We start from the raw sequence: 14,812 nt of genomic DNA on the forward strand, positions 1-14,812 counted from the left end.
TCTCTCTGCGCTCCCCAGGCACTGAACTCTAAGCTGCAAGGATAGGGGAGCCGACAGCTTCTCCACTGAGGCTCTGCCACCGGTGCTTGCCAGGGAGGTGTATTCAGCTGTCGCTGCCTCCGAAGCTTCGGAGCGCGCAGACCTCTCTCCCTCGCCCATCTCCAGCATCAGGGTCGTCCCTCCCCGCGCGGTAACCACGGGGACCCCGCAAGGAGATCGGGGATTCTCAGCCCTCTGCATCCAGCTCCTTCCTCTGCTCCCGGCCGTTGAGCTCACCACGCGCGGGTCCTGCGGACCTGACCGCCGCTGAGCCGCGCGGCTCTGCTGTCCGCGCTCCGCTCGTCGCCTGGCAGGGCGCGCAGCCGCCTGGTCCCGTCTGTTGCCAGGGTGCAGAGGGCGCCTCCCTCCCCCTCCTCCAACCCCGGGCTCCGTTGGCCTCCCTCACCCGCTGACCCGTCTACTCCTGCATCCGCTGAATCCCCTTTGCCTTCCTTGCGTCAAGCATGTCAGGCTCTGGGCGAAAAGATTTTGATGTGAAGCACATCCTGCGACTCCGCTGGAAACTCTTCAGCCACCCGTCGCAGTCCCCCGGCGCTCCGGCCGGGGGCAGCTGCCTGCAAGAAGACAGCAGCAGCAGCTTCGAGCACTGGGGACCTAGCCAGAGCCGCCTGCTCAAAAGCCAAGAGAAGGGCAGCGTGAGCACTTTCTGGAAGAAGCCTTCCTCTTCTTCCTCCTCTTCTTCTTCTGCCTCCCCGTCCTCTTCCTCCTCTTCCTTCAACCCACTGAATGGCACCCTGCTGCCAGTGGCCACGAGGCTGCAGCAAGGGGCGCCTGGGCAGGGCACCCACCAGCCGGCCAGGACTCTCTTCTACGTGGAGTCCCTAGAAGAGGAGGAGGTGCCAGGCATGGACTTTCCTGGACCACACGAAAAAGGGCTTGTCTTGCAAGAGCTCAAAGTGGAACCGGCCAACTCGAGCCAGGCAACAGGTGAAGGATGTGGACACAGGTACAGTAAGTCCCCATGGGACATCCAAGCATTCCTCAATTTCCACTCGTTTCCCCCCACCCTGTGCACTCTGGGTAGTTACTAAGTCTAAAACGTTTCAAGTTGAAAATTTTGGTTAAGAGATGCCAACCCGGTTTTTATTACTCAAATTGCAACCTCATTAAAAGTTTCCTCCTTAGTTTCTATTGGCTCATGCATATTGCTTTTCTTTCCCCAAGTTTTCGGAGCTTAATCACATATTGAATATATATGCATTTTGATAACTATCCATGTAGAGTGGTTCTCATATTTCTGAGGTTGTAGTATTCTTCTGTCATCTTCTGTCATTAAATTACATACATCAGTCTCCCAGTTATTTGATATGAGGAGGAACTTCCTTTAAACACCATTCAAATGCATCTCATATACTGGCTTAGAAACTGACTTGGCAGGTTACCTAGGATCCCTGTGGCTTGAATCTATATTCCAGGAGTAATGATGTGGACAGTAGGCTACCAGACAGCAAGATTATCTTCTCTCTTTTTTTCCCCATAAAGGACAGTGTTACTATTCTCTATCCTAGCTTCCCTTTTTATCCTACTTCATGAACACCTTTGCTTTGTTTAAAGTCTTAGAATTAAACTCTTGCTAATGCCCTTTTCACTTTTCTGTCCTGATTCATTGTCTCGGTATGGAACTGTGTATTCTTAGTGAGCAGGTCAACATTTATTTCTTGTTTATATCTAATATTACACTTCTTTGAGCACAGTTCTTCTACTTTCAAGACTTATAGAAAACCTTCGCACACATAACCTCCTTCTGAGTTTGACATTTTCAAAGAATTGATTCATTCTACACTAGATCATTACTACTTTTGGCGTATAGTGATGATACGAAAAGATTTGCATTTAAATTCATATATCAGAATATATTATTGAAGAAGAAATACAGGAGAGATATAGGAAAATAATAATGAAATTTTAATGAAATTTACCTTTCAGTAAAAATAAAAATTAGAAACAGAAGCAATGTTTTAAACTTTTGCTTGATTGAATCAACTTTTTATAAAGTTAAGTCACAAAAAGAACACATAAAACAAAATAATACCATAGGTGGTCTCCAATTATGTTGACAAATGTGAAGTTAAAGATACAAAAATTATACTTAAAAAATTTCAATTATATGGATTATGTGGATTTGAATTTTAAGAGCCTTGAACATAATCTAATATGTGATGACAATATGTAACATTATGATTTTAAAGACAAAGAAATTTAATTTGCAATTTTCGAGTATGAGAAAGTTTTTTCCATATATAGGCGATTAAATATAAATTTATCTATTATTCAATCAATTAAGATAATTTACCAAAATGATTATAATTTGGGGTACTATTAATACTATGAAGTTATTTGATTTATGTATTCACTAGTGACCTATAGTTTTAGATCGTTTTTAAAAATAAAATATGTTGGGCTTTACCTCCTTTAGTTGAGGAAATGTAATTTTTTAGTTTTAGGAAATCATTGATAAACATTTAGCAATTCACCTTATATATTTAAAAGAAAACCAGTTAGGTTAAAGATTTACTAATTACTATTTTATTGAAATTGATATTTTTGTGTCTCAGACAGTTCAGGGAATAAATAGATTTGTTTTTCAGTCTTGAGTCTTTTTTTTTCAGTTTCAGTTTTAGTTTCAGTTTTGAGTCGTTTTCTTTCAGTTTTGAGTCTTCAAATCAGCTCAAATATCTGATTTCTGGGAATATTAATGTTTAATAATGTTTAATAATTAAAAAATTTTTCTTTATAAAACTACAGTTTTAAGTAAATAAGGCATACTTGGCATGAGTAATTTCAGAAGACTTTCATGTAAATTGGACAATTTGGAAATAGAAAATATAATAAATTTAAAAATAAAACTAATAACTAATAACCTCAGTTAGGGATGAAACATCCATCAGATTTAACTTCCAATCCCTTACTTTTGAATATACATCAGTGTTTATACACACAAAGGGTTGTAAATGGAAAGAATTCTGAAAATAAGCCAAGTGCCACCCCAAGTCATATTTACTTTTGGAATGAGGGTTTCCAATGAGGGCTTGCATGTGTAAAATATTGAAAATCAGGTCTAATTTTATTTTAAAATTCTTATTCATGCTTAAATCCTTTAGTTAAATTTTAATTTCTCACTGGACAAATCAGTCAACACTGATAGTATTCTCATGGACTTTATATGTTCCTAAACATTCATAGACTACTGGATCTGTGCTCATGATTGATTGACAACATGCTACTAAACTAAGCAATAAGCTATTATCAATATATATTATTATAATACGCAGTAAGAATAATGTTCATTTCCCAGAAAGGACAGCATTTCCAAAGTTAAGTATGGAATGGAAAACAATAGGTAAAATAATTCAGTAATGTGGATTTACTTTGGTTTCTATCATAATCCATGCAGGAAATCTACATATCGTTCATAATGACCAATGAACACATGAAGTATATAAACCTGCATGATCATTTTGATTACTTGGGTCATTACTGTATCACCGTTCTGTGATATCACATTTGATATTTAACATTTTATTTCATCAATTCTGACCATTATGCTAAATTAATCTTCACGTATAAAAAAGAGTTGGCTCTTTTTCTCTTCCTTCATTTTCTGATCTTCTCTTTATTCATTTGGTCTCATACTAGTTAAGAACATTGTTTTAGATAAGGATAAGTAGCTCAGTTGGTTTTATTTGTTGTTCAAACAGCAGATGGAAGTTGCTCAGCAGAAAGCTGCTCTTAATCTCAGAATTCTGGAAAGGTCAAATTATCATGGAGTTGAAACATAAAGGTAGCAATAAGACAGTAGTAAACTGAATTACTGCTGAAACCCAGCCTTTATCTTATCCCACTCCACCAGACACACATAAACAAATCTCAGTATTCTACTACCTTAACCATGACACCATTAAGAATCCTAACTCTTACAGTAATAGGCTCTTGCCCTATGCTATTAATCATCTATTTTTTCTACTTTACTGTCTGAATGTAATTTTTAGAAAGTGTATCATTTCCTAGCCATTCAGATCACTATATATTTTTGATATGCATATTTTTTGTCCAAAATTCTATATGTAGTAAACTAAGAAACCAAAGAGAAATATTTCTATTCTTGCAGTTTATAGTGATGTGAGTAGGAGAAAAGATGTCGTGTTTAACTACTTGCTTTTTTAGTTTTCTCAGTTCTCACAGAGTGCAGGCATCTATTTCCATGGTTTCAGTTACCACCCATAAACTGTATTTCAGAGCTGCATCTCAAAACCTAGACTCTGCCTCCCCACACCCACAACCCCCTCTCCCCCCACTTCCCCCATGAACTCAGGTCTCACACATCCACTTGACCTTTCTGGTAGATATCACAGATACAATATAAATGCAGCACACACAAAATTGAGCTCATAATCTCCCTTCTCTCTTGCTCAATTTTCTTCTTCTCTATCTCAGAGAATAGCTCGCCATACATTAGGTTGTACAAGCCAGAAATCCAGGATCATATTTACCAGAATTCTCTTTCCCCTGATTTTCAATATTCCACCAAGCCCTGTCACTTTTCCTTCAAAAATGTCCTCCCCTATGTCTGCCTCACATCTCTCCATATCCATTGTCCACACTTAATTTTAAAATACTGTCATCTTTCAACTCAACTTCTGCAACTGCCATCTGCATCCTCTTTCCTCATTGATTTTGCCACCTGTAATCCTTTCTCCACACCAGAGTCAATGAAAATTTATAAGATAAAAATCTAAAGTTTTTCTCCATATCCTGGCTCTCCTTTTATTTTTCAAAGCATTTCCACCACTCTGACCACACTCTATCTCCTGGTCAGTTAGGCCCTGAAAGAGCTGACTCTTGTCTGCCATCCAGGCCCTTCACTCATCACAACCCCACCATTGTCCCCTGTCTTCCACAGGCAACATTCTTCTTTACCATTTTTCTCTGCCTTTAGGCCTCACAAAATTAATTCCTTTCCTTATTACATAGTGGTTCTCCTTCCCTCAATCCACCCTTTTCTGTATTCATTCTTATTCATTACTGAGATGTTGTGAATAAAAGTTCTGTACCTTTCTTAAAGAAGTGTTCATTGATCCCCCAGGAAAAATCATTTAAAAATTTTTAAATTTATTTTATCCCCTTATTTTATGTTCTTAGAGTAAGTGTTCTCTGTCTTCAATTTCTTATTGTAGCCATATATTAATATCCATGTTTCCTTTTCTGTTTGTCTTTAACTACAATTGCCCAGTGGACAAGATGTTTCTGTTTTGCTCATTATTTTATCCCTATCATAGAGCATGTAGTTACTCAATAAATATCACTGAGTGAATACATATTTGTCATAATCATAATGGGTGACATTGATTAAGAGCTTGCTGTCTTCCAGATATCAAGCTGAATATTTATATTGTGGAATTTAATATTCAGAACAGCCCTATGATTCTGGTACAATTATGGATCCCTTTGTTAAAATGATTACATAATCATTTTATGATTATGAGAAAACTGAGATATAGACAGGTAATTAAGTTGCCCCAAAACATAGGATTGTAAGTAGTACAGCTAGATTTTTAATCCTTGCACTCTGACTCCTGACACCATATTCCAGGTGATTTTGCCAACTCTTCTTTACCTCTGTTTAAACAAACAAAACAGAAGAAAAGAGGCTCCAACCAAGATTATGCTGAGGCAGTTCTCTTGTTCCTCTGGTGGAAATTATTCTTGTGTCTGAATGTTTAAATACATTATTTAAAATGATAGTGATGGACAATGCCTGAGAAAGATCAGTCAAGGAGGACTTGGCCCAAGTTAAAAAACATTCAGTTACTTCCTGAATTATGGTTCATTCAGTGTATTTTACTTTTTAATTAAACAAAAGTATGAGGAAATAACCTAGATAGGGAAAAATTATTTAAATTTGGAATCCAAAAGAGAGCATCATGATAGAAACTCTCCTTCTGAAGTTCAGAACAATTGATAAAGAGAAGTGTCACAGAGAGCATATACCATTAGAATCACATGGTCGTATTTGTTTAGAATAAAAAGAAAGCAGCCTTGCTTCAGTCAAAAGAAAAAAGAAAAATTTAAAAAATGGCAAAGGGCTATTTCTTCAGGAAAGTAGTTCTCAAACTATTCTTCTATGGACACTAAATTAAAATAATGTTCATATTTTCCCTATGACCTCAATTTCTTAGTGAAAAAGTATATAGAGTGATTTTACTCAATTTTATGTCTTCCTTACTAATTTATTCTAGGCTTGGGTATTATATAGCCTATTAGCATTTAAGTCAGAACTAGCAAAAGACAATAGCTTGTTTGGTGAAAGTTTTTTTTTTTTTACTTAATTTAGGATGGGTTTACCAATATTATATATTGTTTGCAAAGAGGTCCACAATTTCCAGGTGCCCTCCCCTCTGAGCAAATTTGCTTCAGGCAAACTAAGAAGATCATAAAAGAAAAGGTAATAAGATCACTAGGTTGGATTTTCAGGTACACAAAACTCCACAGCTATCTGAGAGAAAGATGTGAGTATACTGGGTTAGCCAAGAAGTTCATTCTAGTTTTTCTGTAACATCTTGTGGAAAAACCTAAACAGACCCTTTGGCCAACCCAATAAATGCAAGATGAAATAAATAGAACTCTTAATTATAACAAACAATAAAACCTCTACACTAATTGAAGAATCATATTCTGGCTTTCTTTGATAAATTGCTAATGAATACTTTGTAAACTATATCATTAACCACTTTAAGGTACTACTTTAAATAATTTAAAAATAATAAAGAAATCCTCCCTATCCAAAATTTGGTTAATACAGAATATACTATTGATCAGATATTTATTTCATTGGTTTATTTTTCCTAAGTCTCAAAAGATAATTTGTGTATCTGGAGGATGATATGCTTCTAACAAGTACATGTTAATTCAAATTTCATTGTTTTTGACCAAGAGCTCTTATAGAATTTACAGAAAACTTAGACCTGCAGGGTATTTTAGAGTTATGTCAAGTTTCTGAACATGAAAATGACAACATTTTAAACAGAGTCTTATAGTAATGAGTCTCTTTTGATTTATTTTAACATCCAAAATAACTGTAGGTATTTTTGTAGTAGCTGTAAAAACAAATGCTCTGGAATTTACATATTAGATTAGACCAGATAATAATTAATTTACCTTTCTGCATTTAAGATAAGGTTATTCAAAACTTTGAAGAAAACATCCTATATAGACACAGATAATCTGAGCAGAATTAAATATTTCAAAATCTTATAAGTCAAGTATAGATTAAAAAAAGAAGGGCTTCCCTGGTGGCACAGTGGGTGAGAGTCCGCCTGCTGTTGCAGGGGACATGGGTTTGTGCCCCGGTCCGGGAAGATCACACATGCCACAGAGCGGCTAGGCCCGTGAGCCATGGCTGCTGAGCCTGCACGTGCGGAGCCTGTGCTCCACAACGGGAGAGGCCACAACAGTGAGAGGCCCGCGTACAGCAAAAAAAAAAAAGAAAAGAAAAGAAAAGAAAAGAAAATCTATTGAACAATATAGGTTTGATGCTAACTACCTTTGCTGACTTTTCTGGCCAGGACTTGAAAACAGATTGATCTAAGTACTTATGAAAGCATAACAAAGTTTAACTTGACCAGAGAAAATGTGTACTATGATTTTAGTATCCCAGGAAAATGTCATTTTGAATGGTAAGCAAATGAGACAGATCATTTTGGCTGAAGATCATGTCACAGAAATGGTACTTAAAAGTAATCTGAGGGTCATCAATAATAGTAAAGAGTGGAATCAGTTGATGTTAATTCTAAATTCAGCTTTTCCCATCGCCTAGGCAGCCTTAGTCCAACTCTGATAATTTCTCATAGAAAATCATTCAGTTTAATTTCCTATCATACTTGTTTGTGACACTGTATCTTGGTAGATCATTTGGACTCCTTTTTCCTTACTGATATTGCTAGATGTTTACCCATGTAAATCAGCATTTTCATCTTGGCTGAAATATGACAGAAAAACTTTAAAAATGGGATCAGAAAATTGCGAGAGTTTATAGTACAAAGGAAGGGAGAATACAATACAACTATTTTATAGTTCTTCAAGAGGTGAATGCCAAAATCTATTTGTATCTACAATAAAGTATGTGATTTGGTTTGGTTTATTTCTTTAGTAGATTCTGATTATACTGAGCTTGGCCCACCAGAGCAACACCCAGCTCTACCCACCACCAATCCCTCCAATTAGGAAGCTTGCACAAGCCTCTTAGATAGCTTCATCCACCAGAGGCCAAACAGAAGAAGCAAGAAAAACTACAATCCTGCAGCCTGTGGAATGAAAACCACATTCACAGAACGATAGGTAAAATGAAAAGGCAAAGAACTATGTACCAGATGAAGGAACAAGATAAACCCCAGAAAAGCAATTAAATGAATTGGAGATAGGCAACCATCCAGAAAAAGAATTCAGAATAATGCTAGTGAAGATGATCCAGGACCTCAGAGAAAGAATGGAGACAAAGATCAAGAAGATGCAAGAAATGTTTAACAAAGATCTAGAAGAATTACAGAACAAAAAAACTGAGATGAACAATATAGTAACTGCAAAGAAAAATACACTAGAAGCAATCAATAGCAGAAAAACTGAGGCAGAAGGATGGATAACTGACCTGGAAAACAGAAAGGTGGAATTCACTGCTGCAGAACAGAATAAAGAAAAAAGAATGAAAACAAAGGAAGACAGCTTAAGAGACCACTGGGACAACATTAAACGCAACGCCATTCACCTTATAGGGGTCCCAGAAGGAGAAGAGAGAGAGAAAGGACCTGAGAAAATATTTGAAGAGATTATAGTCAAAAACTTCCCTAACATGGGAAAGGAAATTGCTACCTAAGTCCAGGAAGTGCAGAGAGTCCCAGGCAGGATAAACCCAAGGATAAAAATGCTGAGACACATAGTAATCAAACTGACAAAAATTAAAGAAAAAGAAAAATTATTAAAAGCAAGAAGGGAAAAATGACAAATAACATACAAGGTAACTCCCATAAGGTTAACAGCTGATTTCTCAGCAGAAACTCTACAAGCCAGAAGGGAGTGACATGATATTTAAAGTGATGAAAGGGAAGAAACTGTAACCAAGATTACTCTACCCAGCAAGGATCTCATTCAGATTAGGTGGAGAAATCAAAAGCTTTACAGACCAGCAAAAGCTAAGAGAATTCAACACCACCAAACCAGCTCTACAACAAAGACGAAAGGAACTTCTCTAAGTGGAAAACACAAGAGAAGAAAAGGACCTACAAAACAAACACAAAATAATATAAGAAAATGGTAATCGGAACATACATATTGATAATCACCTTAAATGTGAATAGATTAAATGCTCCAACCAAAAGACCCAGGCTCATTGAATGGATACAAAAATAAGACCCGTATATATGCTGTCTACAAGAAACCCACTTCAGACCTAGGGACACATACAGACTGAAAGTGAGGGGATGGAAAAAGTTATTCCATGCAAATTCAAATCAAAAGAAAGCTGGAGTAACAATTCTCATATCAGATAAAATAGACCTTAAAATAAAGATTATTACAGGAGACAAAGAGGACAAGGATTCTTCAATATATACAATCAATGTGATACACCATATTAACAAACTGAAGGATAAAAACCATATGATAGTCTCAATAGATGCAGAAAAAGCTTTAGACAAAATTCTACATCCATTTTTGATGCAAACTCTCCAGAAAGTGGGCATAGAGGGAACCTACCTTAACATAATAAAGGCCATATACAACAAACCCACAGCAAACATCATTCTCAATGGTGAAAAACTGAAACTATTTCCTCTAAGATCAGGAACAAGACAAGGATGTCCACTCTTGCCACTCTTATTCAACATGGTTCTGGAAGTCCTAGCCACTGCAATCAGAGAAGAAAAAGAAAGAAAATGAATACAAATTGGAAAAGAAGAAGTAAAACTGTCACTGTTTGCAGATGACATGATACTATACAGAGAGAGTCCTAACGATGCCATCAGAAAATTACTAGAGCTAATCAATGAATTTGGTAAAGTTGCAGGATACAAAACTAATGCACAGAAATCTCTTGCATTCCTATACACTAACAATGAAATATCAGAAGGAAAAATTAGTTAAACAATCCCATTCACCATTGCAACACAAAGAATAAAATACCTAGGAATAAACCTACCTAAGGAGGTAAAAGGCCTGTACTCAGAAAACTATAAAACTATAAAACACTGATGAAAGAAATCAAAGATGACACAAACAGATGGAGAGATATAGCATGGTCTTGGATTGGAAAAGTCAATATTGTGAAAATGACTATACTAGCCAAAGCAGTTTACAGATTCAACGCAATCCCTATCAAATTACCAATGGCATTTTTTGCAGAACTAGAACAAAAAAATCTTAAAATTTGTATGGAGACACAAAAGACCCCAGAAAGCCAAACAATCTTGATGGAAAAAAAAAAAACGGAGCTGGAGGAATCAGACCCCCTGACTTTAGACTACAGTACAAAGCTACAGTAATCAAGACAATATGGTACTGGCACAAAAACAGAAATATAGATCAATGGAACTGGATAGAAAGCCCAGAGATAAATCCATGCACTATGGTCAACTAATATATGACAAAAGAGGCAAGGATATACATTGGAGAAAAGACAGTCTTTTCAATAAGTGGTGCTGGGAAAACTGGACAGCTACCTGTAAAAGAATGAAATTAGAACACTCCCTAACACCATACACAAAAATAAACTCAAATGGATTAAAGACCTAAAGGTATGACTGCACACTATAAAACTCTTCGAGGAAAACATAGGAAGAACAACCTTTGACATAAATCACAGCAAGGTCTTTTTTGATCCACCTCCTAGAGTAATGGAAATAAAAATAAACAAATGGGAGCTATAGAAACTTAAAAGCTTTTGCACAACAAAGGGAACTATAAACAAGATAAAAAGACAACACTCAGAGTGGGAGAAAATATTTGCAAATGAATCAACAGACAAAGGGTTAATCTCCAAAATATATAAACCACTCATGCAGCTCAATATTAAAACAACAAGCAACCCGATCAAAAAATGGGCTGAAGACCTAAATAGACATTTCTCCAAAGAAGATATCCAGATGGCCAAGAGGCACATGAAAAGATGCTCAACATCACTAATATTAGAGAAATGCAAATCAAAACTACAATGAGATATCATCTCATACCAGTTAGAATGGGCGTCATCAGAAAATGTACAAACAACAAATGCTGGAGATGGTGTGGAGAAAAGGGAACCCTCTTGCACTGTTGGTGGGAATGTAAATTGATACAGCCACTATGGAGAACAGTATGGGCGTTCCTTAAGAAATTAGAAATAGAATTACTATATGACCCAGCAATCTCGCTACTGGACATATACCCAGAGAAAACCATAATTCAAAAAGACACATGCCCCCCAATGTTCACTGCAGCACTATTTACAATAGCCAGGTCATGGAGGCATCTAAATTCCCATCAACAGACGAATGGATAAAGAAGGTGTGGTATATATATTCAATGGAATATTTTTCAGCCATAAAAAGAAACAAAATTAGGTCATTTGTAGAGATGTGGATGGACCTAGAGACTGTCATGCATAGTGGAGTAAGTCAGAAAGAGAAAAACAAATATCGTATACTAACTCATATATGTGGAATCTAGAAAAATGGTACAGATGAACAAGTTTGCGGCAGAAATATAGACACAGAGGTAGAGGAAAAATATATGGACACCAAGGGGGGGAAGTGGGGGGAGGGGTGGTGGTGATGGGATGAATTGGGAGATTGGGATGGACATATATACACTCATATGTATAAAATAGATAACTGATAAGAACCTGCTGTATAAGAAATAAAAATAAATTAAAAATGAAATAATGGCAGAAAGATTTCAAATTTTATGAAAAGTATAAACCCATAGATTCAATAATCTTAATGAATTCTAAACACAAGAAGCATGAAAACTACCATAAGTCACATTTTAATCAAATTCTCAAAATGAACGATAAATAGAAAAAATATCAGAGTTTCCAGAGAAGACACATGTTATGCAGAGAGAGATAAAAATAAGAATAATGGATCATTTTTCATTGAAAAAGATGCAAATGATAGGTGGAACAACATCTTTTTAGCACTATAAAAAAACCCTGCCCATATGAAGTCCTTTATATACCCAAAATGTTTTTCAAAGTGAGAGTGATATTACAAACTTTTTCTGGCATAGAATAGTTGCAACAATTCGTCAGCAGGAGACATGCTCTATAAGAAATTTTAAAGTCCTTCAGGCACAAGGAAAATGACACCAGTTGGCAGAAAGGAATGAAAACCACTTGAAATGGTAACTACATGTGTAAACATTTAAGGTTATTCTTGATTATATAAATCTGGAACATTTGGAAGACAAATGGTGGTTAAACAAACAAACAAAAAACACTATAATTTGAGGTTTTTATCACATGCATAAGATATACGCATGACTCCTACAGCATTAAGACTCAAGGGAAGAAATGAAAGCATCGTTTTTCAAGGTTCTTATACTAAATGTGAAGTGGTATATCATTTGAAGGTAGTCTCAGAAGTATGTTAGAAATCCTAAAGCAACCACTAAATTAACAAAACAATGATAAGTAGCTAGTAATACAACAAAAATTAAATGCTCTCATAAAAAATATTCAATTAATCTAAAAAAAAAGAAAACAGGAGCAAAGATGGGACAAATAGAAAACGCACAGCACAATTATAATCTGAAACCTTACTATATCAAGAATTATATTAAAGTAGCAGCTCTATACATCCATAATTTAAAGACAAAGATTATCAACTTGTATAAAAAGCCAGACCCAAGTATATTTTGCTTACAATAAATACTTTAAATATTTAAAAAATGGTTAAAAAGAAAAAGATGGAAAAGATACATAGCATGCTAAGACTAAACAAAAGAAAGCTGAATGGATGTATCAATATTAGATAAAGTATATCTCAGAGAAAAGAATATAAATCTGATAAAAAGAGCCTATAAAAAACCTAGAGCCAACATCATAATGTTGAAAGATTAAATGTGTTTCCTCTAAGATCTGGAACAAAATAAGGATGTCTTCTCTCACCACTTTTGTTCAACGTGGTATTGGAGATGCCAGTCAGTTCAATAGAAGAAAAAAAAAGAAATAAAAGGCATCTATATTGGAAAGGAAAAAGAAAATTTTTCATTTGTACAAGAATTGATCATCTATATAGAAATAAACAATATGGTTTTTGTTTGCAGACAGAATTGTTTATTAGAAAAAAATTATGGAATCTATAAAAAAGTTTTTCACAATGCAGGATATAGAATCAATATACAATATTCAATTGTATTTTTATATACCATCAAGGAACAATTAGTAATTGAAATTACAAAAATAATGTATTCATAGTAACATCAATAAAGTATGAAATACTTATGAATACCTATGACAAAAGATGTGAAAAACTCATAAGCTCAAAACAATAAAATCAGGCTGATAGTAATTAAAGACCTAAATAATGGAAAGATATATTATGTTCATGGGTCAGAAAACTTACTATTATTGAGATGTCAGTTCTTCCCAAATTGATCTATTGATAGTACACATCCCCCAAGAAAATATATGTATGCTTTTTTTTTGTACAAATTGACAGGCTCATTCTAAAATCCATTAAAAAATTCAAAGGAACTAGAAAGAGACAAAACAACTTTGAGAAAAGCTAAGAAATTTGAGTACTAACACTTACTGATTCCAGATGTATTATGAAGCTACTTTAATCAAAATAGTGTGCTATCAAGGTCACAATATATAGATTAATGGGAAATAGATAAAACATTTTTACAATAGCCATATTGAGTAATACTTTATGCCATAAAAAAGGAATAAACAACTGGTCATTGAATACTTATGACTGAATGAAAAAATATGATGAGTCAAAGAAAACTGTATGGTATATTTCTTTTTAACATTTAAGTACTATAAGTCAGATAAACATCCATTTTGTTGATTATTCATATTTTGAATAGAAATTTGCTTCTAATTTGCCTTGAATCATGTATTGAAGTAACACATCTCTTGAATTTGATACATGGTTCAAGGAATCATCTATTGATATTTGCCTTGCAGAACATGATAATGAAATATTCACATTAAGTTTTTTGCTGTCTTCTTCTTAGCAGCAGATGAGAAGTCTGAATAATTTTTGTTTGTTTGTTTGTTTGCGGTATGCGGGCCTCTCACTGTTGTGGCCTCTCCTGTTGCGGAGCACAGGCTCCGGACGCGTAGGCTCAGCGGCCATGGCTCACGGGCCTAGCCGCTCCACGGCATGTGGGATCCTCCCTGACTGGGGCACGAATTCGCGTCCCCTGCATCGGCAGGCAGACTCTCAACTTGATTCTTCTTTGTATTTTACCAGATGGTTTGGAAGCACCACTAAACATATTCTCCCACAGAGAAAAGAGAGCTCATTCTTCATTTTATTTCTTGTCCTAACATATATAAAATATTTACCTGTAATTATTCTCCTTAATAATGGCCTGTGACTTTTAAATATATTTCTTATTAGAAGAATACTTTTTCAATTGTAAAATTAAATATGTATTATTAAAGAGCCTATCAAAGAGCACAACTTAAAATTATTTCTTTTTTTTAAATTGAAGTGTAGTTGATTTACAATGTTGTGTCAACTTCTGCTCTACAGCAAAGTGATTCACTTATACA

General features: G+C 35.5%; 1 protein-coding gene across 2 annotated transcripts in view; it reads left to right on the forward strand.

The window, feature by feature from the left end:
* Window positions 1–503: 503 nt before the first annotated feature.
* Window positions 504–14,812, forward strand: part of KLHL1 (kelch like family member 1) — a 388,765-nt gene continuing 374,456 nt past the window's right edge. For both annotated transcript variants that reach the window (XM_060128984.1, XM_060128985.1), the window contains exon 1: window positions 504–1,006. In XM_060128984.1, coding sequence (XP_059984967.1) covers window positions 504–1,006 — 503 coding nt within the window. The remainder of the gene's footprint in view (window positions 1,007–14,812) is intronic.

Source organism: Lagenorhynchus albirostris, chromosome 18 (genome assembly GCF_949774975.1).
Source record: "Lagenorhynchus albirostris chromosome 18, mLagAlb1.1, whole genome shotgun sequence".
In the NCBI taxonomy this organism is placed as follows: Eukaryota; Metazoa; Chordata; class Mammalia; order Artiodactyla; family Delphinidae; genus Lagenorhynchus; species Lagenorhynchus albirostris.